The sequence below is a fragment of the Drosophila melanogaster genome, chromosome 2L, assembly GCF_000001215.4.
Source record: "Drosophila melanogaster chromosome 2L".
Lineage (NCBI taxonomy): Eukaryota > Metazoa > Arthropoda > Insecta > Diptera > Drosophilidae > Drosophila > Drosophila melanogaster.
The window spans coordinates 11,269,663-11,289,239 of NT_033779.5; the positions used below are offsets into that span (position 1 = coordinate 11,269,663).

The 19,577-nt window shown below is 45.5% G+C and overlaps 5 protein-coding genes and 1 non-coding gene across 11 annotated transcripts; 4 read left to right on the top strand and 2 right to left on the bottom strand.

Annotated features, from left to right (window-relative positions):
* Window positions 1–117: 117 nt before the first annotated feature.
* Window positions 118–8,184, top strand: cana (CENP-ana). 3 transcript variants are annotated; one of them, NM_001032076.2, is made up of 11 exons: window positions 118–380; window positions 456–578; window positions 636–982; window positions 1,036–1,871; window positions 3,023–6,413; window positions 6,475–6,675; window positions 6,737–6,886; window positions 6,943–7,194; window positions 7,259–7,534; window positions 7,593–7,713; window positions 7,779–8,184. In NM_001032076.2, the coding sequence occupies exons 1-10, from the start codon at window positions 242–244 to the stop codon at window positions 7,671–7,673; spliced, it is 5,796 nt and encodes a 1,931-aa protein (NP_001027247.1). In that variant the 5' UTR covers window positions 118–241; the 3' UTR covers window positions 7,674–7,713; window positions 7,779–8,184. The 3 variants fall into 3 exon arrangements, with proteins under 3 accessions (NP_001027247.1, NP_001285840.1, NP_001285839.1); NM_001298910.1 differs by lacking the exons at window positions 118–380; window positions 456–578; window positions 636–982; window positions 1,036–1,871 and adding exons at window positions 2,154–2,629; window positions 2,835–2,956; NM_001298911.1 differs by lacking the exons at window positions 118–380; window positions 456–578; window positions 636–982; window positions 1,036–1,871 and adding an exon at window positions 2,148–2,629.
* A 174-nt stretch (window positions 8,185–8,358) lies between these two features.
* On the top strand, window positions 8,359–10,320 carry CG33695 (uncharacterized protein). Of its 4 annotated transcripts, none has more exons than NM_001032077.2 (4): window positions 8,359–8,468; window positions 8,732–8,823; window positions 8,913–9,011; window positions 9,093–10,185. In NM_001032077.2, the coding sequence occupies exons 1-4, from the start codon at window positions 8,451–8,453 to the stop codon at window positions 9,799–9,801; spliced, it is 918 nt and encodes a 305-aa protein (NP_001027248.1). In that variant the 5' UTR covers window positions 8,359–8,450; the 3' UTR covers window positions 9,802–10,185. The 4 variants fall into 4 exon arrangements, with proteins under 4 accessions (NP_001027248.1, NP_001027250.1, NP_001027252.1 ...); NM_001032081.1 differs by lacking the exon at window positions 8,359–8,468 and adding an exon at window positions 8,489–8,660; NM_001032079.2 differs by lacking the exon at window positions 8,913–9,011 and having other exon boundaries at window positions 9,093–10,320.
* A 74-nt stretch (window positions 10,321–10,394) lies between these two features.
* Window positions 10,395–10,915, bottom strand: asRNA:CR44182 (antisense RNA:CR44182). Its single transcript, NR_073758.1, has one exon.
* Window positions 10,636–12,258, top strand: Ppt2 (Palmitoyl-protein Thioesterase 2). Its single transcript, NM_135656.3, has 5 exons — window positions 10,636–10,853; window positions 10,955–11,096; window positions 11,159–11,266; window positions 11,471–11,744; window positions 11,810–12,258. Exons 1-5 carry the CDS (start codon window positions 10,710–10,712, stop codon window positions 12,006–12,008), a joined length of 867 nt encoding a protein of 288 aa, NP_609500.1. The 5' UTR covers window positions 10,636–10,709; the 3' UTR covers window positions 12,009–12,258.
* Window positions 12,259–12,427: 169 nt separating this feature from the next.
* On the top strand, window positions 12,428–14,673 carry mre11 (meiotic recombination 11). The gene is made up of 5 exons (NM_078823.4): window positions 12,428–12,744; window positions 12,797–13,871; window positions 13,931–14,091; window positions 14,147–14,456; window positions 14,524–14,673. Exons 1-5 carry the CDS (start codon window positions 12,518–12,520, stop codon window positions 14,611–14,613), a joined length of 1,863 nt encoding a protein of 620 aa, NP_523547.1. The 5' UTR covers window positions 12,428–12,517; the 3' UTR covers window positions 14,614–14,673.
* Window positions 14,665–16,044, bottom strand: Osi21 (Osiris 21). The gene is made up of 2 exons (NM_135657.3): window positions 15,229–16,044; window positions 14,665–15,059 (listed from the first exon to the last, which is right to left on the bottom strand). The coding sequence occupies exons 1-2, from the start codon at window positions 15,939–15,941 to the stop codon at window positions 14,924–14,926; spliced, it is 849 nt and encodes a 282-aa protein (NP_609501.1). The 5' UTR covers window positions 15,942–16,044; the 3' UTR covers window positions 14,665–14,923.
* Between the last annotated feature and the right edge of the window lie 3,533 nt (window positions 16,045–19,577).

Below are 19,577 nucleotides of genomic sequence, written 5' to 3' on the forward strand. Positions count from 1 at the left end.
TGTTCGAAGCCTATTGGATTATATTTTCATATTCGCCGAAAGCTCCTCAAACTTTTAAATTGAACTGGCTCGCGCCTATTTACTGGTTCCGTATTTCGATCTGGTTCGCTTCCGAAGCGGTATTTGTTCGAATTTACAAAGAGAAACTAACATGTCGATCAAACTAGCTTTTATAAAACGTTAAAATCTGTTTGTGTCTGTTCATTGTGCATGTCAAACACGTTTCCCACAAGTCGCAAAGATGTCTACGAAGAACGCCAGCTCCATCCAGGTCTGCATCAAGGTGCGTCCCTGCGAGCCCGGGCTCACTTCACTCTGGCAGGTGAAGGAGGGCCGCTCCATCCAGTTGGCGGACAGCCATGCGGAGCCCTATGTCTTCGGTGAGTGGTTAGAGCGTTGAGCGTATCCTGATCTACAAGACCTTTATCTCATTTACATTCCATTCCGTTTGGCAGACTATGTGTTCGACGAGGGCGCCAGCAACCAGGAGGTGTTCGACCGGATGGCCAAGCACATAGTGCACGCCTGCATGCAGGGCTCCAACGGAACTATTTTTGCCTACGGCCAGACGTCGTCGGGTGGGTACTGTGCTATATATACGCGGCGGTATACCTAAAACCGGGCATGCATTTCAGGCAAGACGTACACCATGATGGGCGACGAACAGAATCCGGGCGTCATGGTGCTAGCCGCCAAGGAGATCTTTCAACAGATCTCCAGTGAGACGGAGCGGGACTTTCTGCTGCGCGTGGGCTACATCGAGATCTACAACGAGAAGATCTACGATCTGCTGAACAAGAAGAATCAGGACCTCAAGATCCATGAGTCCGGCAATGGGATTGTGAATGTGAACTGCAAGGAGTCCATCGTAACCAGCGAGGACGACCTCCTGCGCCAGCTCTACATGGGCAACAAGGAGCGCGTCGTGGGCGAGACCAACATGAACGAGCGGTCCAGTCGTTCGCACGCCATCTTCAGGATAGTGAGTGCTAGATTCTTGTATTAATCATATAATATGCAAGATTATTTCTACAGATCATTGAGTCCCGAAAGTCGGACCACAGTGATAACGACACCGTAAAGCAGAGCGTACTGAGCCTGGTGGATCTGGCTGGATCCGAACAGGTGGACCCCGCGGACCACGCATCCAGCCTTATGATTTTTCGCAACTTGGTTAAGAGCCTCTCCGAGAGTGTAGATAGCAAGCCGAATAGCTTTCGCGATTCGAAACTTCCGCGCATCATGCTGCCTTCGCTGGGTGGAAATGTTTTGACCTCTATCATCTGTACAATTACGCCATCGTTCGTGGAGGAGTCGTCATCCACTATAAGCTTCGGCACGTGTGCCAAAAAAATTCGTTGCAAGCCGCAGGTCTGCAAGATAGACTCTGAAACCACGATGATGAGGCAACTTGATCGCGGGATCAGTATGTTGAAGGATAAGCTTGCTAAGAAGAAGATCAAGAATGAGAGCCAGCTGGTATTGCAGGAATTGGAAGGTCGCATCAAGCGCGACATGTTGAAGATCGTTTCCAGCGCCTCGCTTGACGACTATCGCCTCCAGAAGCGTCGTCGTACTTGGACTTTAACCGCCTCAGGCTCAGAAGGCGACGCTCCTGTTCTCGCATTGCCTGAGCCAGAGGAGTCCCGTCTACCGCGTCCTTCGAAGCTGACTAACCTGCCGAAACCCTTGTTTCAGCGGCGGGGGATTGCTCCCAAAGCCAAAGGCATTTGTAAAACCCTAAAGGAGAAAAGGTTACAAACGGATAATATGGACACTATGCCTGGCCGGGCGAAACAGTTGGGAAGAGAGACAGCTAGCAGAATTCCTTCAGTAATGATGTCAAAAAAGTATCAGGAGTCGGTGCCGAAGTAAGTAAATTTATGAATTATTTATTTTACTTTTAGATCTAGAGTTATAAAAAGATTCAAATGAGTTAAACAAACGAAACTACATAGTATTCTACGCGACTATATCGTTTTGAAAAGTACTTTAAGTAAGCAATTTTGCGCATTTTGAACATACCAACTCACCTCTTGCGCGCACTCACCTGACACCTGAACTAAAAACGAGGTGGAGACGAGTGCGGCGTGCTCTTCTACTCGGCTGTCTTCTCGTGCGGTCTTCGCTCGCTCTTCTTGCTTTCTCGCAGCAGTCGCAGCGAAGAGGGCAAGCTGTCTCAACTGGGAGTCCGATCGCGAAGAAATCGAAAACAAAACAAACGCCAACGCAAATAGCCGTCGAGAAGGAAAGATTTCTGGGGGAGAATCCGGGAGCGGAAAGAGGCGAGGCGACGCCTGTTGTGAGCCAGTTTTGCGAATAGACTCGGCTGGATGCGATGTGACGCCCCAGCTACGATCGCTTTGTGGCCCTGGAAGCGCGATAAGGCAGTCAGCCGATCGACAAGGTAGTTAACTGGCCAACTTCTTGATAATTTGATCGCTGGAATTCCGCAATGCTCATTGTATTTGCCGCTGTCCGTCAGTCAGCACGCTTTTCCTCCGCCCATCGCTCTCGCGCTCCTCCCCCGATCGTCTTGGGTGATCGATGACGTCGGCCCTACTGTCGATCCACCAACGTTATAGACTGTGATGTAACGCATATAGATTGGCTAACCGAAACCGAAAAAGTGAGTGAGTGAGTGAGTGACTTGGGTAAAAGATCTGCGCTCAAAATAATAGCACAGTGCAGTTGCACTTCTGTTTCGTTTGCGAAAATAAACAATTTGTGAAAGGTGTTTAGATTTGAATCTTTAAAAACGCTTCTATTTCTTTGACCATGTTCGCGTAACCCACACATCTCGCCTGGTGCAACTTCAACTTGAATGCCGCCAGCTGCTTCTATTTTTAGTGGTTTTTTGTGAACGCCGGATTCCCTCAGACAGCACCCATTTAGCTAGGCAGAGTAAATAGCTTTTCGTAGCCATGCGCGCACTGGAAATATAAATAGAGTTAAAGTATATTTATGGAGTTCCTGAATTTACGTATTCATTCAAATCCCTCAATTTTCCTATCAATTACAGCTGCGATGCCCCGCAGACCGAGATCTCTGCGCTTACTGCATCCAACCAGGTAGCAAAGGAGACGATCGAGAAGTACGAGGAGCAGGTGAAGAGGCTAAAGGAGACAATTGAGCGGCTGGAGATGGAGAACGGCAAGGCAGTCAATCTAGGGGAGCAATTCGAAACACACAAGGCCAAGTCGAAGCAAATGGAGGAAGAACTTCTCTCCTCCATCTCCGAAAAAGATTCGACCATAGTAAGTCTGCAACAGTCCCTTGAGGAGCTATCTCGGGATGTGTTGCGAAACAGCAAGGAGGATCAAATGCGATCCATGTGCCCCGAGCTTGAGTCCAGCTGCGAGCGGATCTGCAACAAGTGCCTGGAGTTGGAACGGCTACTGCCCCTAGCGAGTGCCTCAGGACTGGACTCAGTCGCCTGCCAGTTTGATCAGTTGCGATCGGAGATTGCTGCCACCCGTATGAAGTTGGAAAGTATGCTGTCTACTTTCAGCCATGCAAGCTGTGAGGTATCACAAAAGACCACTGATTGCAAACGGCTCTCCGAACAGATATCCACAGCGCATGATGACTTTGGACAATTGCAGGAAAAGTACAACAACCTGAAGCATAAGTGGTCTAGTCAAAAGCTGGCCATTGATACCATGCAGGTTGACTACAATACTATACAGCAAAAGTACCTACAGCTGCAGGACGAGTATAGGCATCTGGAACTCAGATCGGATGAACAGTGTCAGCAGCTGCAGGATGAAAATTCTAAACTGCAAGCCGAGATTGGAACTCTCAAGGAGCGAGTGGAGGAGATCCATAGTGAGCTATTAGAAGTTCCCAATCCGGATACTCATCCAGAAGATATGGAGCTACAAAATCAAGAGCTGAAGAAGCGCCTCTCCAAGTTGCAGTGGGAGTTTGACGAGATCCAACTGAATTACGAATGTCTATCCAACGAATTGATGAGTACTATTCAAGAGTGCGATGCACTCCGAGAGGAGCACAAGCAACGAACAACGAACTCCGATTTGGAATCCATGAAGAGTTCGGGTGTAGGCACTGAGTGCAGTGATCCGGAAAACGAATTGGACACTGATCTGCTGCAACAGTTCACCAAGCTGTCGAAGTCCATCCAACAGATTGAGCTCACCGACTACTCCGGTGGCAGGCGCCTCTTTATATATAACCATGCCGAACAGGATCAAAGCGTGCCAAGCCTAAAACTTTGCCTTGAGCCTGCTAAGTATTTAGAGGGTGATGGTAAACAACATGATGCATCCGACTCCGTATTCCTTAAAGGCTTTCTGAAATGCCAAAGATTTCAGATTGTCAAAATAAATCAGGAACAGAATTTGGTGAAAGAGGAAGACCGAATGCGTGATATCATTTTCCAACTGAAACAAGAAGTTGACGGGAAAAAGAATCTAATTGAGGAAGAGAAAGAAGTTATTAACAATTTGCGTGCACAAATTACCAGCCTGAATCAAATCGAAACTATAAAAAATCAAAATGCCAAGACAAAAATATTGTGCGAGGAGTTGCAGACTAAAGATACCGTACAGACCGCTAACAAGCAGGAATCTCAGGAAGTCCTTACTCTCAAGACATCCCTTGCACATCTGAAGTCCAAGGTGTGTGAACTGCAGAAAAAACTTGAAAAGCAGTCAGAGGACGAAAAAATATCCGAACTGCAGTCGGATATTGGAGAAATAAGCGAGTGTTGCTTATCCATGGAACTGAAGCTAGCAGACATTGTAAATTGGCAGGCGGAGGAGTTGCGCCCTCTAGATCAGCTTCAAGAAAGCGGTGTCGAACTGCAGCACCATAGTACCACAGCTGAAGAATCTCTAAATGTTGAGAAGCCTATCCAGGAACAAACTGAACGAACTCTTACCACCGAATATGAACGCCGAATCGAGCAACTTGAAGAATCATTACAAAGGGCACAAGAGGAATTAAGTATTCTGGAGAAGCGAAAGACAGATGAGAACAAAAGCCTTCAGCTTGAGTACATGGCGAAAATTGAGACGAGCGAGAATGAAAACCGCTCCAAATTCCGTGCATACTGCCTGGATTTAAAGGAAACCCAGAAACGCTACGAAGAGCAGCTACAGCAGACCAATGAAAAGCTCGCCAGTGTTACGACTCAGTGTCAGGTGCATTTGGATGTCATTAAAAGATCTCTTCAAGAAAAGATTACTCAGGCCGAGAAGGAAAGAAACGAATTGGCTGTCCGACACAAGGCAGAGCTTGAAAAAATCAGGGAAACGCTGAAGGAGAAGGAATCTTCTTACAAGGAGAAACTAAGGCAAGCGGAGGAGGAGCGCGATAAGGAAATTTCTAGGCTTGAGGTGATGCGAAACACAATAGCAGAGCTGCATAAAACGAATTCTGATCGGGAAGTGGAACTCGAGGGAGTGAAAATGGAAAAATGCCAACTTAAGAAGCTGTACGACAAAAGCATGTTGGAGCTAGAACAACTGCAATGCACTGCCGACCAGAAAAGTTCGGATTTGCTGCCAGGCTCGTCGAACGAGAACATCGATGACCTGCAAAAGAAGTGCGATCAATATGTTCAGGATTTGGAGCTGTTGAGGGGCGAGAAAGCAGAACTGCTATCGGAGATCCAGAAAATCAACGGACAGCACTCGAATACCATAAAAAAACTTGAGGAAATCGAAGCGGAAATGATTACACTAACCACTCAAAAGGAGTTGGAGAGGTGTGAAATTGCAGAAAAGCTGGAGACTTTCAAGTCCAAGGAGGCAGATATCAAAGAAGCTCTGCACTGTGCCCAGCTCAGGCTTCATGCCTACGATAAGCTGGTGTGCGAGTACGAGCGGCTAAAAGGCTGTCTTTCGGATTCAAATAAGTTGTCGGAAAATCTGCAGAAGAAAGTGGAGCGTTTGCATGCTGAACAGCTTGCTTTACAAGAAGGAATTTCCGGCCGAGATTCAGAGATTAAACAGCTTCGCTCTGAGCTCAAGGACGCCATTGATGAAAATAAAACAGTGAGAGAAGCAAAAGTAGGCCTGGAAAATAGTCTTAAAGCAGTACAGGAAAATATGTCTGCCCAGGAAGGTCAGTTTAAACAAAAGATTGCTGATATTAAGGGTTCAGTAGACGAGCTTCAGATTAAACTAAAATCTCTGCAAGAAGTAAGAGACCATCTAGAGTCTAGAAATGAAGAGCTTAAAAGAAAGCTAAAAGATGCTCAGGAACTACAGAACATGGTGGATAAGGAGCGAAAGCTCAATTCCTCTCTACGAGAAGATTTTGACAAACTGGAACAAACCAAACTCGATCTCGAAGAGCAGCTTCGAGCCAAGAAAGTAGAAATCGATCGCCGATCCAAGGAGCTTGGCGAAGTGACCAAGGATTGCGAAAATATACGATCCGATCTGGTAAGTTTTATTTATTTAACGCCTTCACTTTTGTATTCTATTATATTTTATTCTATACCAGGAAGCTCAAACTAATGATTTCCTAAAAGAAAGGGAAACTTTGAACTTGACTATATCCGATCTTCGGTTGCATAATGAGCAATTGCTAGAAACCTCGAAAAATTATCTATCAGACATAACAGCAGCAAATAATTTAAATCTCGAAATGAAGAAGAATCTTCACGATCTCACAAAAGAGTGCAAGAGCTTACGTTCCGATCTGGTAATAATTAATCTGGTAATCTATCTGGTTGATTACAATATAGGTAATTAAAATTTTTCAGCAATCCAAAGAAGAATATTTCCAAACGCAAAAGCAACTGTTGGATGAAACAATTTCTAATCTAAAGGAGGAAAACCGCAAGATGGAGGAAAAGTTGAGTTCGGGTAACAAGGCGCTCAAAGAGGATTGCGAAAAGCTCCGTTCAACATTGGTAATATTAGACTTGTCTTTGTAGGTTATTCGGTCGCTAATGAAATATTTATTTAGGAATCAAAGGAACTTATACTGCAACAGAATAAACAAGAGTTAGAGGAAAGGCTGACTGTTATTAATGAGAAGAATGGGAAAAACGCACTACTTGACGCCCAGTTGAAATCCAATGAAACCGCCTTTACATCACTGCGAAAGGCATGGATTAAGCAAAGTTTAGCCATAGAAGCGGCCAATAAAAGAAGCCTCGAGATGGAACAGAAGGTTGATAAACGTACGAGGGAGTACGAAGAACTACGATCAACTCTGGTAGAATAATTGCAATCAAAGGCTCTTATAAAATAGCTTAATGTTTTCTCTTTAAATCGCCTAGAAAACCAGGGAAATCAACTTTCGATCGGAGAAGGAACGCATGGACGGCACCATCTCTAGCCTGTTAGAAGACAAGCGTAATCTTGAGGAGAAGTTGTGCACAGTCACCGAGCTCCTGGCTAAGCTAAAGCGCGAACTGCCGGCTTTACACACGCAAAAAGTGAACGGAGGCGATGTGTCCATTGAGTTGAATTCCTCGAATGGATCGCCGACTCCTGCAGCTGTTCCAGCAACAAAGAAGCCCCTGGACTGCAATTCCGCTGAATGTGTGCCAAAGGTACGTATGATCTTCTAAATTTCAAGCATGTAATATTTTTTTTATTTCTCTCGTAAAGAAATCCAGCAGCCTAGAGACTGCGGAGCGGAAGAATCGACGGATGACGGCCTACGATGAGAACCGTAAGCAGTTTTGCTGAAACGACTTACGTGACGGCGGAACTACGACCGTTCCTTTAGGTAAGTTAAGGTTTGCTTGGCCGCGAAATCGTCTAAACTTTATGTGGTTTTAACTAATATTGCAGGTGGCAATTGCCACTGCGAGCAGCGGAGCTGCAAACAAAGACTGAGTTCGGACTGGAGGCAAAACGTTGAGTTCAACGATGATAAAAAAGATGATTAATGTTATCCAAGTATTAGGGATTTCTTTTGTTAGGTGTTATCTTGCAAACGGTGGAATTCCACATCATAAAGTTTTCTATTTATATTTACGCCCTAAGTATTTGTCAAATACTATCAATACAAAAATTACAAAAACAATCGTGATCGTAGTATTTAAATTTAAATCTGTATTATGCTGGTTTTTGTTTAATAGTTAAATTCGATAAATAGTTAAATATTGTTAATTAAGAAATGTTTCCTTCATCATGTGTAATAATATTTGGTTCATATGTATAGCATTGAATAAACTATTTACATTTTCTTAATGTTAAAATCAGATTCGCATAAGTTGCTGGTTCTAATAATAAAAGACATAAATTACTTAAATGTAAATCTAAATAAGCATAACGCTTCTTGTTTGAATTCCCGATTGCACCAATCGATAAGTCGATAGTAGCGCAAATACATATTCTAGTGTTGTGCATTGGAAAATTGACGGCCGCTTGAGTGTTGTGTACGGCGTCAGTGTTGAATAGCTGCGGACGCAAAACTACGTAAAATTACGACAAAAAAACAGCGCCCCGCGAAAAAAGGCCATGAACTCGGCAATCAAGGTAGGTTCAGCCGCTCCACCACATCCGCCGGCAGCTCCGACCGCGTTGATCCCGTCGCCAGCGCCTCCGCGCGTTGCAAGCGAGAAAAAGGCGGCGCGGGAGAGAGTCGAGAGTCATTCGTTTGTCTCACTCCTGCGAGTGGGAAATTTGTTGTTCCACCGTGAGTGGGCCGGCGGGCGGTGGGCAGGGGCGGTGCGTTTGTTTTGAATTTGCACGCGGTAACAACAAACTGACTCCGGATGCAAATCCGCATGCACTTGCAGGTGGGGGAGATATTCACGGCCGCCGGACAGGCGTTCAGCAGACTGGGCGATCTAACCATGCAGCTGCATCCCAATGCGGAGTCGCCATCGGGGTAAGTTGATTCTATGCGGTGGAGTCGCGAGTTTTGTGGACACTAATCGGAGTGTTTCTGTGTGCCTTGTTCCCTCGCCACGGCTGCAGGAAGTGGACGGACGAGGAGATCGACATGCTGCACTCGTCCATAATGCGCTTCTCCGACGACCTGACCAAGATCAGCCTAAGCATCAAGAACCGCACCGTGTAAGTGATCCTGTGCTCCTGGCGAGGGAACCGGCTGCCCAGTGTGTACGTGCTAGTTTTAATTGACCTTCCCCATTGCAGTTCTCAGATCCGCCAGGCGCTGAAGAAGAAGGCCTTCGAGGACGCCGGCATTCCCGCCAAGCAAGTGCCCGTCCAGCAGGTGCAACACGTTCTCCAGACGCTGCCACAACAGCAGCCGCAGCAGCCCCTTCAGCAGCCACCTCCTCAAGTATTCAAGTCACAGCCAATCGTGCAGCACGTACAGCTGGTGGCGCAGCCAAAGCAGATCATCCTGCATCCACAGTCTAATACAACTACGACGGGCACGACGGTGACTGTTAAGCAGTACCAGCAGATGCAGAAGGCTGCGGCATTAGCGGCAGCCCAGGCTGCAGCCTCGACGGCCAACAACACGCCCACCATCACGGAGAACATCATTATCCAGCAGCCCACTTCGACTACGGCGACAGTGGTGCAGCAGCCACATATGGTGTCCACCTGCTCGTCGACGCAGATCGTGGTGCCCGTTGTGTCGGCAGTGTCCACTGTTCCAACAGTACTCTCGCCCACGGTGGTGATTGCCGACGATGTGGTTAGCACCTCCAATCCTCCAGCGGCAGCGGCGACAGTAGGATCGCCAGCAGGGGCGCCAGCAGGCTTAAAGTGCGGACCAGACGTGTCCATGACCCTCAATCGCATCAATGTCCAGGAGAACGAGGTGGACGTGGAGGAGTGCCTGCCCGCAGAGGTGGTCAAGCTGGATTTTGTCAGCGAGGAGGTGGCCGGGTGAGGTTCGAGCCCTCGGAACGGGCTGGACTTCTTCTACTAGATCTCCGGCCGCAGAACGAATCACGTAACTTGGAACAGAACCGCTACAAATCCAGATCGAGAACTCTTAAGCAAAAAGGTTGAGATGCCGCCCTAGCCCTAAGTCTAAACTGTTAAGTGTTGTCATATTTGATATACCCTGAAATCACCTTGTTCCGGGCCCCGGATGACAAATGAATTGTGCGATGTGGAGGACGAGTCTGTGGATCGCCAGCCACAGAGCGTAGATATTAATTGCGGAGCGTATATGCGCCGCCTAGACTTAAATTTACGCAAGACACAATAGTGCAAAGTACATAACGACGATCGTGTAAGTTGAGAGTGAATAAACGAGCATTATTTTAAGATTCGGCGATCTCTGGGATTTTATTGGAGTTAGGAAAGCCCAAGGAGCGTAGAAATTTAGTTATTTGCAATGGCTTCTACAATCTCATTGCTGTAATTTGTACTTCATACTTTTATTTTGATCAGACTGTATTATAAAAGCATATATATAATTATATTTTTAAAGCACCCAATGCAAACTCAATTGTGTTTCTAATGGTCCGCTAAATTATATTGCATTTTATCTTTATTTGAATGTACCCATCCAATTTATGGGACCTATTTTATAAACCTTTCCTTTTAAATGCACACCACGTATTTTAAATTCATCCAATTATTGTACAATGAAGTCTCGAGAAATTTCGAATGCATTTTCAAATTTCGTTCTGCTCATAATTGCGCTCGCAACCCATACATTGCCATTCGCATGTCGGATTTCAAATCCGCACTTTCAGAATTTCCAAAGCGGGTAGCAAGAAGAAGAGCGGCTAATAAAGATACGGATACATCAACAACAACAGTCGGAAATCCATTGTTCCCCACAAAATGAGACTTCGTTTGCAAGTCCTGGTGGCCCTGTTAACCTGCTCGTCCATTTCCGTCTCACTGGCCTACAAACCGGTGGTCATACTCCATGGAATTCTATCAGGAGCCGAATCGATGGCCTCTCTGGTCCGGGAAATCGAAGAGGTTTGTTTTTCGATTCCCCTTTGTTATTGTTTACAGTGGCAAGGTCGAATTTGACGCAAACAACGCAGTAGCACTGATAAACTCATTTCGTCCGTTTGTAGTTTCATCCTGGCACTATCGTCTACAACTGCGACAAGTTCAATGGATGGTACAGCTTGGAGAACGCCTGGCGACAGGTCGATCAGGTTAGGGATTATCTCAACGAGGTGGGCAAACTGCATCCAGAGGGCATCATTGTGCTGGGTAAGGCAGCCGATTTTCATTAGAGTATTTTCTTTTAGTTACCAATACTATGCCTTTTTCAGGATACTCACAAGGAGGCCTTTTGGCCCGGGCGGCCATCCAAAGTCTGCCCGAGCACAATGTGAAGACCTTTATATCTCTATCCTCGCCACAGGCGGGGCAATACGGCAGTAAGTGAGATCAAAGTTTAAACCAATGAGTAAATTCTATTTATATAGATGCATAACTGCGTCACATTTTTCCGGGCTAAACTCTTTTAAAGCTTACAAGAAACAAATATATTATGTAACTGTGTTCAAAAATTACGCAGTTGGGTTATAAAACAAAGGGGGATCACAATGGTTCAAGTTTTTATTTTTTGGTAATATTTTCAGCTAGCTTCTTGCATCTAATCTTTCCCGACTTGGCGGCCAAGACAGCCTTCGAATTGTTCTACTCGCGCGTGGGACAGCACACCTCGGTTGGTGGCTACTGGAACGATCCGCAGAGGCAGGATCTCTACCTGAAGTACAGCGAATTCCTGCCACTGATCAATAATGAGAAGAAGACCTCCAACTCCACATCTTTTAAGATGGGAATGGTGCGTCTAAATAAGTTGGTAATGATCGGCGGACCCAACGACGATGTGATTACTCCGTGGCAATCGAGGTATGGTTTACTTAGTCGGATATTATCAAAGGTGAAATAACCACAAATCGTATATATTTCCTCAGCCACTTTGGTTACTTTGACGAGAATATGGATGTGATTCCATTTATTAGGCGACCGATTTTCACCAGCGACTCCATTGGCATCAGGACGCTTCAGGAGGCCGGCAAGCTTATCATTGTGGTCAAACCCCATGTTCATCATCTTGCCTGGCACACGCGAAGGGATGTCATCCACGAAGTGATATTTCCATATCTGGACTGAATAAGAAACCAAAACTACTGAACTATACTGAGCGATCAAACGGCTGTGATCGGAAAGGCGGACAAAGGCTCACTCTCATCAATAAGCATTAATGTGAAGTTGCTGCCTGGGTAATTAGGCTACAAACATGATCTTTTATTGGTAACTAAGCTATATATTTTTAAAACAGCCTGCGTATTGCAGCAGAGATTTTTACAAAAACTCATAAACTACTTATAAATAGCCAAATAAAGTGAAACTAGAAATTTTTAAATTGCAATTTCAATGATATATATTTGGATATTAAAATGAATCGTTAAAGTTTATATTTCATGTCGTCAAATTTGTTTGTTGAATTTAAATACTTAAATCTCCCGCGCATTTTTAGTTACTGATAGATAACAATAAGCGATAACTTTACTTATCGCTTAATGAAGAATCGATATTTAATCGATACATCCGCGGTCTATGTGATGGCGAAATAGGGCGTAATATCTTATTTTGTGAATTTTTAAGTTGCCCAGTTAACCATGAATGGCACCACGACAGCAGAGCAGGATGCTGACAACGTGATTCGCATCCTGGTGGCTACCGACAACCACCTGGGCTATGGCGAAAAAGACGCGGTGCGCGGCGAGGACAGTTTCACGGCCTTCGAGGAGATCCTGGAACTGGCGGTGTCCGAGGATGTGGACATGATTCTGCTGGGAGGTGACCTCTTCCACGACGCCGTGCCCAGCCAGAATGCGTTGCACAAGTAGGATTTGCATGGCATTGTTCACTCTATTCTCATTTTGATTCCTCATCAGATGCATTGAGCTCCTGCGGCGCTACACATTCGGTGATCGTCCTGTTTCCCTGGAGATTCTCAGCGACCAGGGGCAATGCTTCCACAATGCCGTTAACCAGTCGGTGAATTACGAGGATCCCAATCTGAACATTGCCATTCCAGTATTCTCTATTCATGGCAATCACGACGATCCCAGTGGCTTCGGTCGTTTAAGTTCTCTGGATTTGCTGAGCACCTCGGGACTGGTTAACTATTTTGGTCGGTGGACCGATCTAACCCAGGTGGAGATCAGCCCCGTCCTGATGCGCAAGGGAGAGAGCCAATTGGCTTTGTACGGACTTAGCCACATCCACGACGGCCGACTGGCAAGGCTTATCAAGGATTTTAAGGTGAAGTTTAACTGTCCCGAGAACGTTGCTAATGGCGAAGACGGTAATGAGTCCAAAGAGGAGGAGGATTGGTTCCATCTGTTAGTGGTACATCAGAACCGCGCCGATCGGGGACCAAAGAACTATCTACCTGAGGACCTGTTGCCATCGTTTTTGCATCTGGTGATTTGGGGTCACGAACACGATTGCCGCATCGAGCCAGAGGAGAATGCCAAAAAGCGCTTCTATGTCTCTCAGCCGGGCTCTTCGGTGCCCACCTCCTTGTCCGAGGGTGAGGCCAAGAAAAAGCACGTCGGCCTGCTCGAGATCTACAAGGGAAAATTCAAGCTTAAGCCGCTTCCGCTGGAGACTGTGCGGCCTTTCGTCTATGAATCCGTCGTACTGGCCGACCATGCCGACGAATTAGGCCTTGTCGAAGGTGATGCCTCTACCAAGGTTTTTAAATTCGCCCAGGAACGAGTGGAGGCAATGATCGAGCGGGCGGTAGCCCAACACACCGGTCATCCTAAGCAGCCAACGCTACCGCTCATTCGGTTGCGTCTCCTCTACACAGATGAGTCCTGCATGTTTAATGCGATTCGGTTTGGAGAGATGTTGAGCACTCGGGTGGCCAACGTTCAGGATGTGGTGCAGTTCAGTAAGGTGGTTAAGCGTACCAAAACGGAGGCTGTCAATCTGGACAAAGAGGCATTGCGACGTGCACTGGTCAGGAAAGAATTATTATTAAAAATTTAGAATGGTTTTCATAGGAATACGCTTTTTAGGAAGCGGATAATGCCACTCGCGTGGAGGAGTTAGTGGATCGATATTTCGAAGAGGCCAAGTCGAATAAGCCTCTCAAGTTATTCCACTCAAAGGCTCTTGCAGAGATGACCTATCGACTGTTGGAGCAAAGGGATGCCGATGCAGCTGAAAATATTGTCAAGTTAGTTGCAATCGAGTAGCAAATAACTACACGCATCCTAACCAACTTCCTTTAGGTTCTACAAGGAAAAGGCAGTTGATCACTTGATGGAAGCAATGCCCAACGACGAGAACATCGATGAGGAGCTTGAAAGATTTAGGGCGCTTCACAAGCATGGGGATCTACTGAAAATGCTTGACACACAGGGCTTGAAGGTGAAGAAAGAAGAAAAGTCCATGTCTGTGTTGGGTAGCGAAGTGAACGTCTCCACTGCCCCCGCGACGGGACGAGGAGCTGCTAGGGGTCGTGGAACTGCACGAACTCGTGCAGGTGCCACAGCTGCCACACGTGGAAAGGGCCAGCTAGATGTGACAGTCAGTAGTACGGTATGAGATGTTAGCCTTTAGATAAATCTGAACATTTTATATTATCTTCTTTTTGTATCCAAAATAGCGAACTTCCGGCAGGCAACAAACGCTCCTTAGTAGCCTTATGGGCTCTCGTAATACTGCCAGCTATGTTATATCGGATGATTCCGATTGATTTGAATTCCGGAGACCTTGTTTACCACGAAGTTTAATAAACAGCAGTTTTCCTTTTTACAATCTCTAGGAGTACATTTCGATATCGTTTATTTTTTGGGCTTCATTCTCAGGGTTCGCGCAACTGCATAATATGTATTTTAGCCTACAACTTAGGAGCTACATTAAGGTGAACGGCTGCTGTCGGACTCCAATTGGTCCGACTGGATGTTTGGATAGTTTCTTTGGTAGTCTAGCTGCATCAAGACTCCGGCGCCGAAAAACGGCGGAGATTTCTCCAGACACCGCTATCGCCACTGCGCGCACACGCGTTACTGCTGATGGTATTCATAGTAGTAGCGATACGGATCCACCGAGGAGCTGCCACCGGCGGCGGTCACGCCCACGCCACCGGCGCCTGCCGCAGCACTCGTCTTGGACACCGGCCGGATCACGTAGGTGTTGCGTCTGCAGGGGAGCACATAAAGGTAAAGTGAATGTTAAACCAATTCTTTATGGAAATGTAATGTTTTGCAAAGGAAAATATGCAATATTTGACGGAAATACTATCCCATATTTAAATCCTTTTTGATTTAATTACTGGACCTGTTTACGAAGACTACAGCTTAAGGCTTACCTGTTATGTTCACCGGCGTGCACCTGGAAGCTGGTCTCCTCGCTGTGGTCGTGCGAGAAGAGCTTCTTGAGCGCAATGATCCCGGCAATGGTCAGGGCCACCTTGCTGATGACCAGAGCCTTGCCGGCGATCGCGGCCAGAGCCTTCAGACCCAATGGACCAGCGATGCCCATGGCGGTGAGGAGGGCGGCCACCACGTACTTGATGTGACCCCCCTCCTTGTGTTTCTTTTTCTTGTGGCCATGCTCGCGACCCACACTATCCTCACCGCCGCCTACGTCCATGTCGATTTTGAGCGTGTGCGTCCGCATCAGCTTGTCCGCCTTGGAGAGAAGGGCTCGATCGATGGGTGACAGGTTGCCAAATTGACGGGCATCCGTCAGGGAGCCCAATATGCTCTCCGTTTCGCTCTGGTTTTGCTTCTCCAGCGCCAGACCGTCCACTATCTTGATTGAGTCCTGGTCCAGGGCTCGACTAAGAGCATGAAGGGCTTTCTGTTTCAGGCAGCCAATGAAATCGTTTTTGTCTTGGCAATCGTCGTACACCCTCCTCACGAGTGCCATCTCGGGACCCAAGCCCCAGGCTGTTCCCCAATCACCGGGACTGGAGGTAGTTGCGGATTCCACCGCGCTGTGTCGCCTTCTCCTTGGAGTCACTGCCGTTGAGACGGAGGCTACCAACGCCAGAAGCAGCAGCCACTCGAGACGCTTCATTGTGAAGTCCTTGCTGACAAATGCGGTTATCCAGAGTCCTGACCTTGAGAGCTGATCTTCGTTGGCTAATATCCACGTCCACTTGCCGACAATCTGAAGATGCTACTGCAGCGAAATCGCTGGGCGGGCAGAGCTTTTATAAATTGCGATCGAAGATTGCGGCGCACTCAGACGGAAAGAACTGGCGTGTTCGATGGGATGCAGACGGATCTCGGTTGGACCTGGTGGAGCAGCTACTGGGAGGGCAATTAGCACTGGCCATATTTTGTTATGCGTTCGACCGACTCTCCTTATCGTGGTCGTCTGTGGGCGCTGACATGTTTTCGTTACCCAACCACGGATGGATGCCTCTTGCATCTTGTTCAGGTCCCGCGATGGAGCCGTGGAGCTGCGGATCTATCCGCCACAAAGTAGCACTTTTCGATTTCTATACGCCTGTTTGAATGAATGAGTACGATTGTCAATGCATATCATAGAAATACAACAAGGGAAGTGGACTTCACTTAATTTAAGATAATATTTAAGATTATTGTTTGCATCTCAAGCTACTTAAACTATATATTATATAATGGTAATTTGCTAGTTTTGGAACTAGATAGCGAATAGATTCGAATTCTATGAAATATTAATTTCAATTTTAAAGAATATTATATATCTTAACACTAAGGGAACTCTTTTTGAAATGCAGAATATTTTAATTAAAGGAAAACTGTGCTTAAATTTTGAATATGCGTCATTTATAAAACACTGAAATCTTAAACAATATTTATAGATTGTATGTAAGCGAACAAGAAATGGGAATTAAACCAGTACACTAGCACTCAGCTAGTTCTTTAATTCAAATCACCACTGTAGCGATTACTGGAGCAGTAGAACACCGGAACTGCCCAGATATTTTGAATACAAAATACACATTAATCAGTTCTTAGAAAAGAGAGTAGAATTAGTGCCAAGAGTAAATATGGTTAGTAGGATCAAAAAAAATCAGTAGAAGATGCCAGCTGTTCGCCGGAGGCAACAACCGATCCACAGACACTATATCTTTGTAATAACTTATAATATTTAACGATGCGTGCAGCGGAGTGATTTAGCCGCTACTTCGGCTACTGCCCCTTGGATTGGGATCTTGGACTGGGATCTCCGCTGGAATCTTTGCCGGCACATGGTATCGCTCGTGCGGCAATGGTTGTGTTTGTAGTCCGCAAATTGGTTATCATAAATTGCAACTGCTGCTCTTGGACGGAGCAGGGGAATCCCCGTCGATGCCGTGCGGTGATCGCTGCACATTTGGCTCACTGGCCCACTGGGTGAAATTGAGTTGGCTGCAGTCAAGAAATTTTCTTTTCTGCGCACCAACTGTGAAAATCAACAGCTTCCATCCTCTAATGGGTATTTTCCAGCCTAGGGAAGATCACAGCGCATCTGGCTAACTGGTGACAGTTAATCGCAGTGAAAAGTGACTGAGACACTTTCGCCGGTTATCTTTTCCACCCGGATAACGATAATTTCTCTAATTAAATAAATTGGCTTTACAAATGTGCCAGTCTTAAAGTTTTACAAAGTTATTCTGATAAAACATTTAGGTATGACTATGGAAATCAGTGATAAACATAATGATAGAAGTTTTTTTTCCTAAGAATTTTTTGAGATTTGGAATTAGATACTACAATTATTGGTACATTTCATTCTTAATGGTAAACATTTTCTGGGTTTGAATATTCTTACTTTCAGAATCGTGTTATTAACGTAGGTATTTAATTAAAGTAAGTCTTAACTTATGTATCTAACAGTACGTAGAGGATTAACTTCTAGATTTCTTAAGTCCGAATTGAAAAAACTGTTACACTGGTGGGATAATTAAAGTGTATGTGTTATTATCTTCTTGGGCAACTGTTATTAACAAAACTATTGACTGGCAATGTAACATATAGAAGTCACCTATATAAACACATGTTCATATATATATATGTATGTATATGTACATATCTTCAGATGCACATATGAGTGCCACGCACACGAATCCTCTGCTCAAGAGGGCGTAAATAATTTAATACATCAAGAAAATTGGAAACGAAAGTTTCTTTGTTTTGGTTTTGGCATGGCCGCAGCTAACTTTTAGTTTCGATGCCCGTAGTAGATAGCTCGGAATCCTCCCGAAAAGGACGACTCCACCACGGATGGACGGACAATTGTGCGATTTATTTGCACATTTCGGCAGACCATTTGGGATTCCTGGGGCGGTTGGGAGCTCTTATCGTCAATAATCATCATATGCTCAAATTTTTGGCCGCTTAATTGGAAAATTGTTGTTGTTCTTGCGATACGCCTGAGCGATTGGGTGATTGTGTGATTGGATGGCCAGGATCCGGATGGATATGGATGGATAAATGGATGATTGGTTTGGCTGACGAGTGCCGATTGATTGATGGCCTCCACATTGTTCTGCGGCCATGTTGTGATAATATTTGCTCAGCGCCAGTTTGATTGGCATTTTGGCCAAGTGCCTTGTGGTTGGCTTGTATCATTGTGGCAAGTTCAAAAGTTAATAAGACTGTAATAATATCATACTGCTTCATAATGTAAAAATCATACTGTAAGTAATAAATCTTACTATATTAAGAATCAGAAAAAAGGAAGCTGTACATTTTTTCTATGATAAAAGAATGGATATTAAGCAATAATATTAGTAATGTTGCTTTCGCTGTAATTAGCCACTAATTATATTAATATTATATTGTAATTTAAGATGAAAACCATCTTTTTATGGTCAATGGTGGACCAATTTTATGCTATTTTTGTTCTCTTTCCAAAACGCAACTGCGCAAAATCAGAAGAGCTCGTCGAGGGTGGAATATGAGTTCATATCTCGTCATATTTCATAACACCCACTTCCTGTGCACTTGCGTTTTGTGGTTGCGACTCCTTTGTGGGCGTGTGGATAGCGATTGCTACCCATTCCAAAATGGCGACGGACTTTGGGGATTATTTTCCCCGGACAGGAGGATGCACTGCCGCTTCTTTGAAGTTTTCCGTTGAATTGGCAAATGACAGGCGGCGGGATTGGGGGTTAGCTGCTCTTGAGTGTGCAGCACGTTGGAAAATGCTCTCATATCAAAAGAAGTCGAAACCACAAAGAAAATCTCAGCGGCAAATTTTCAGCTACATCAAATCATCGAGTCCCGTATCCGTATTCGCATCCGTATTCGTAGTCGTGCGCCCGTATCTCTCAGCCCTGTTTGCACCTGCACCCCTCCGCATTCCGCAGTGCCCCTGCTTAGACAAAGAATTTCCCCCATTTTCCAACTGCACATCGCCTTTCTCTGGCGACTGCGGTTCGTTCGCCTGCTGCCAACTTTCAACTACTTTCAAAGTTTTCACATTTTAAATTTGTTGGCTTGTTGCTTGTGCTCCGATTTTTCTGCTGCCATTTTCCTCCAAAAGTTTCTTTGTTTTTCTTGCTGCTGTTCTTGAGTGCTGGTCGCAAATTTAACAGTGGAATTGCGATGTAAGCGCACTTCAAAAATATTTCAATACTTCAATATACTTCAATCCATAGAAATCGTTGGCAAAACTAGCGTTTTAAACTGAATTGAAGCATAAATACTAATAATTTTTTCCCTCCCCTTAAATAGGAAA

What these genes read in the sequence shown, in the direction of transcription:
- Osi21 (NM_135657.3), bottom strand. Translation starts at nt 15,941, where the DNA reads ATGAAGCGTCTCGAGTGGCTGCTGCTTCTGGCGTTGGTAGCCTCCGTC. An exon ending in CACGCCGGTGAACATAACAG is followed by an intron (nt 15,060 to 15,228) that starts GTAAGCCTTAAG and finishes GCTCCCCTGCAG; the next exon opens with ACGCAACACCTACGTGATCC.
- cana (NM_001032076.2), top strand. Translation starts at nt 242, where the DNA reads ATGTCTACGAAGAACGCCAGCTCCATCCAGGTCTGCATCAAGGTGCGT. An exon ending in TGCGGAGCCCTATGTCTTCG is followed by an intron (nt 381 to 455) that starts GTGAGTGGTTAG and finishes TCCGTTTGGCAG; the next exon opens with ACTATGTGTTCGACGAGGGC. An exon ending in TATCAGGAGTCGGTGCCGAA is followed by an intron (nt 1,872 to 3,022) that starts GTAAGTAAATTT and finishes TATCAATTACAG; the next exon opens with CTGCGATGCCCCGCAGACCG.
- mre11 (NM_078823.4), top strand. Translation starts at nt 12,518, where the DNA reads ATGAATGGCACCACGACAGCAGAGCAGGATGCTGACAACGTGATTCGC. An exon ending in AGCCAGAATGCGTTGCACAA is followed by an intron (nt 12,745 to 12,796) that starts GTAGGATTTGCA and finishes ATTCCTCATCAG; the next exon opens with ATGCATTGAGCTCCTGCGGC. An exon ending in AGGCATTGCGACGTGCACTG is followed by an intron (nt 13,872 to 13,930) that starts GTCAGGAAAGAA and finishes TACGCTTTTTAG; the next exon opens with GAAGCGGATAATGCCACTCG.
- Ppt2 (NM_135656.3), top strand. Translation starts at nt 10,710, where the DNA reads ATGAGACTTCGTTTGCAAGTCCTGGTGGCCCTGTTAACCTGCTCGTCC. An exon ending in TGGTCCGGGAAATCGAAGAG is followed by an intron (nt 10,854 to 10,954) that starts GTTTGTTTTTCG and finishes GTCCGTTTGTAG; the next exon opens with TTTCATCCTGGCACTATCGT. An exon ending in ACAGGCGGGGCAATACGGCA is followed by an intron (nt 11,267 to 11,470) that starts GTAAGTGAGATC and finishes TAATATTTTCAG; the next exon opens with CTAGCTTCTTGCATCTAATC.
- CG33695 (NM_001032077.2), top strand. An exon ending in AATGCGGAGTCGCCATCGGG is followed by an intron (nt 8,824 to 8,912) that starts GTAAGTTGATTC and finishes CCACGGCTGCAG; the next exon opens with GAAGTGGACGGACGAGGAGA. An exon ending in AGCATCAAGAACCGCACCGT is followed by an intron (nt 9,012 to 9,092) that starts GTAAGTGATCCT and finishes TCCCCATTGCAG; the next exon opens with TTCTCAGATCCGCCAGGCGC.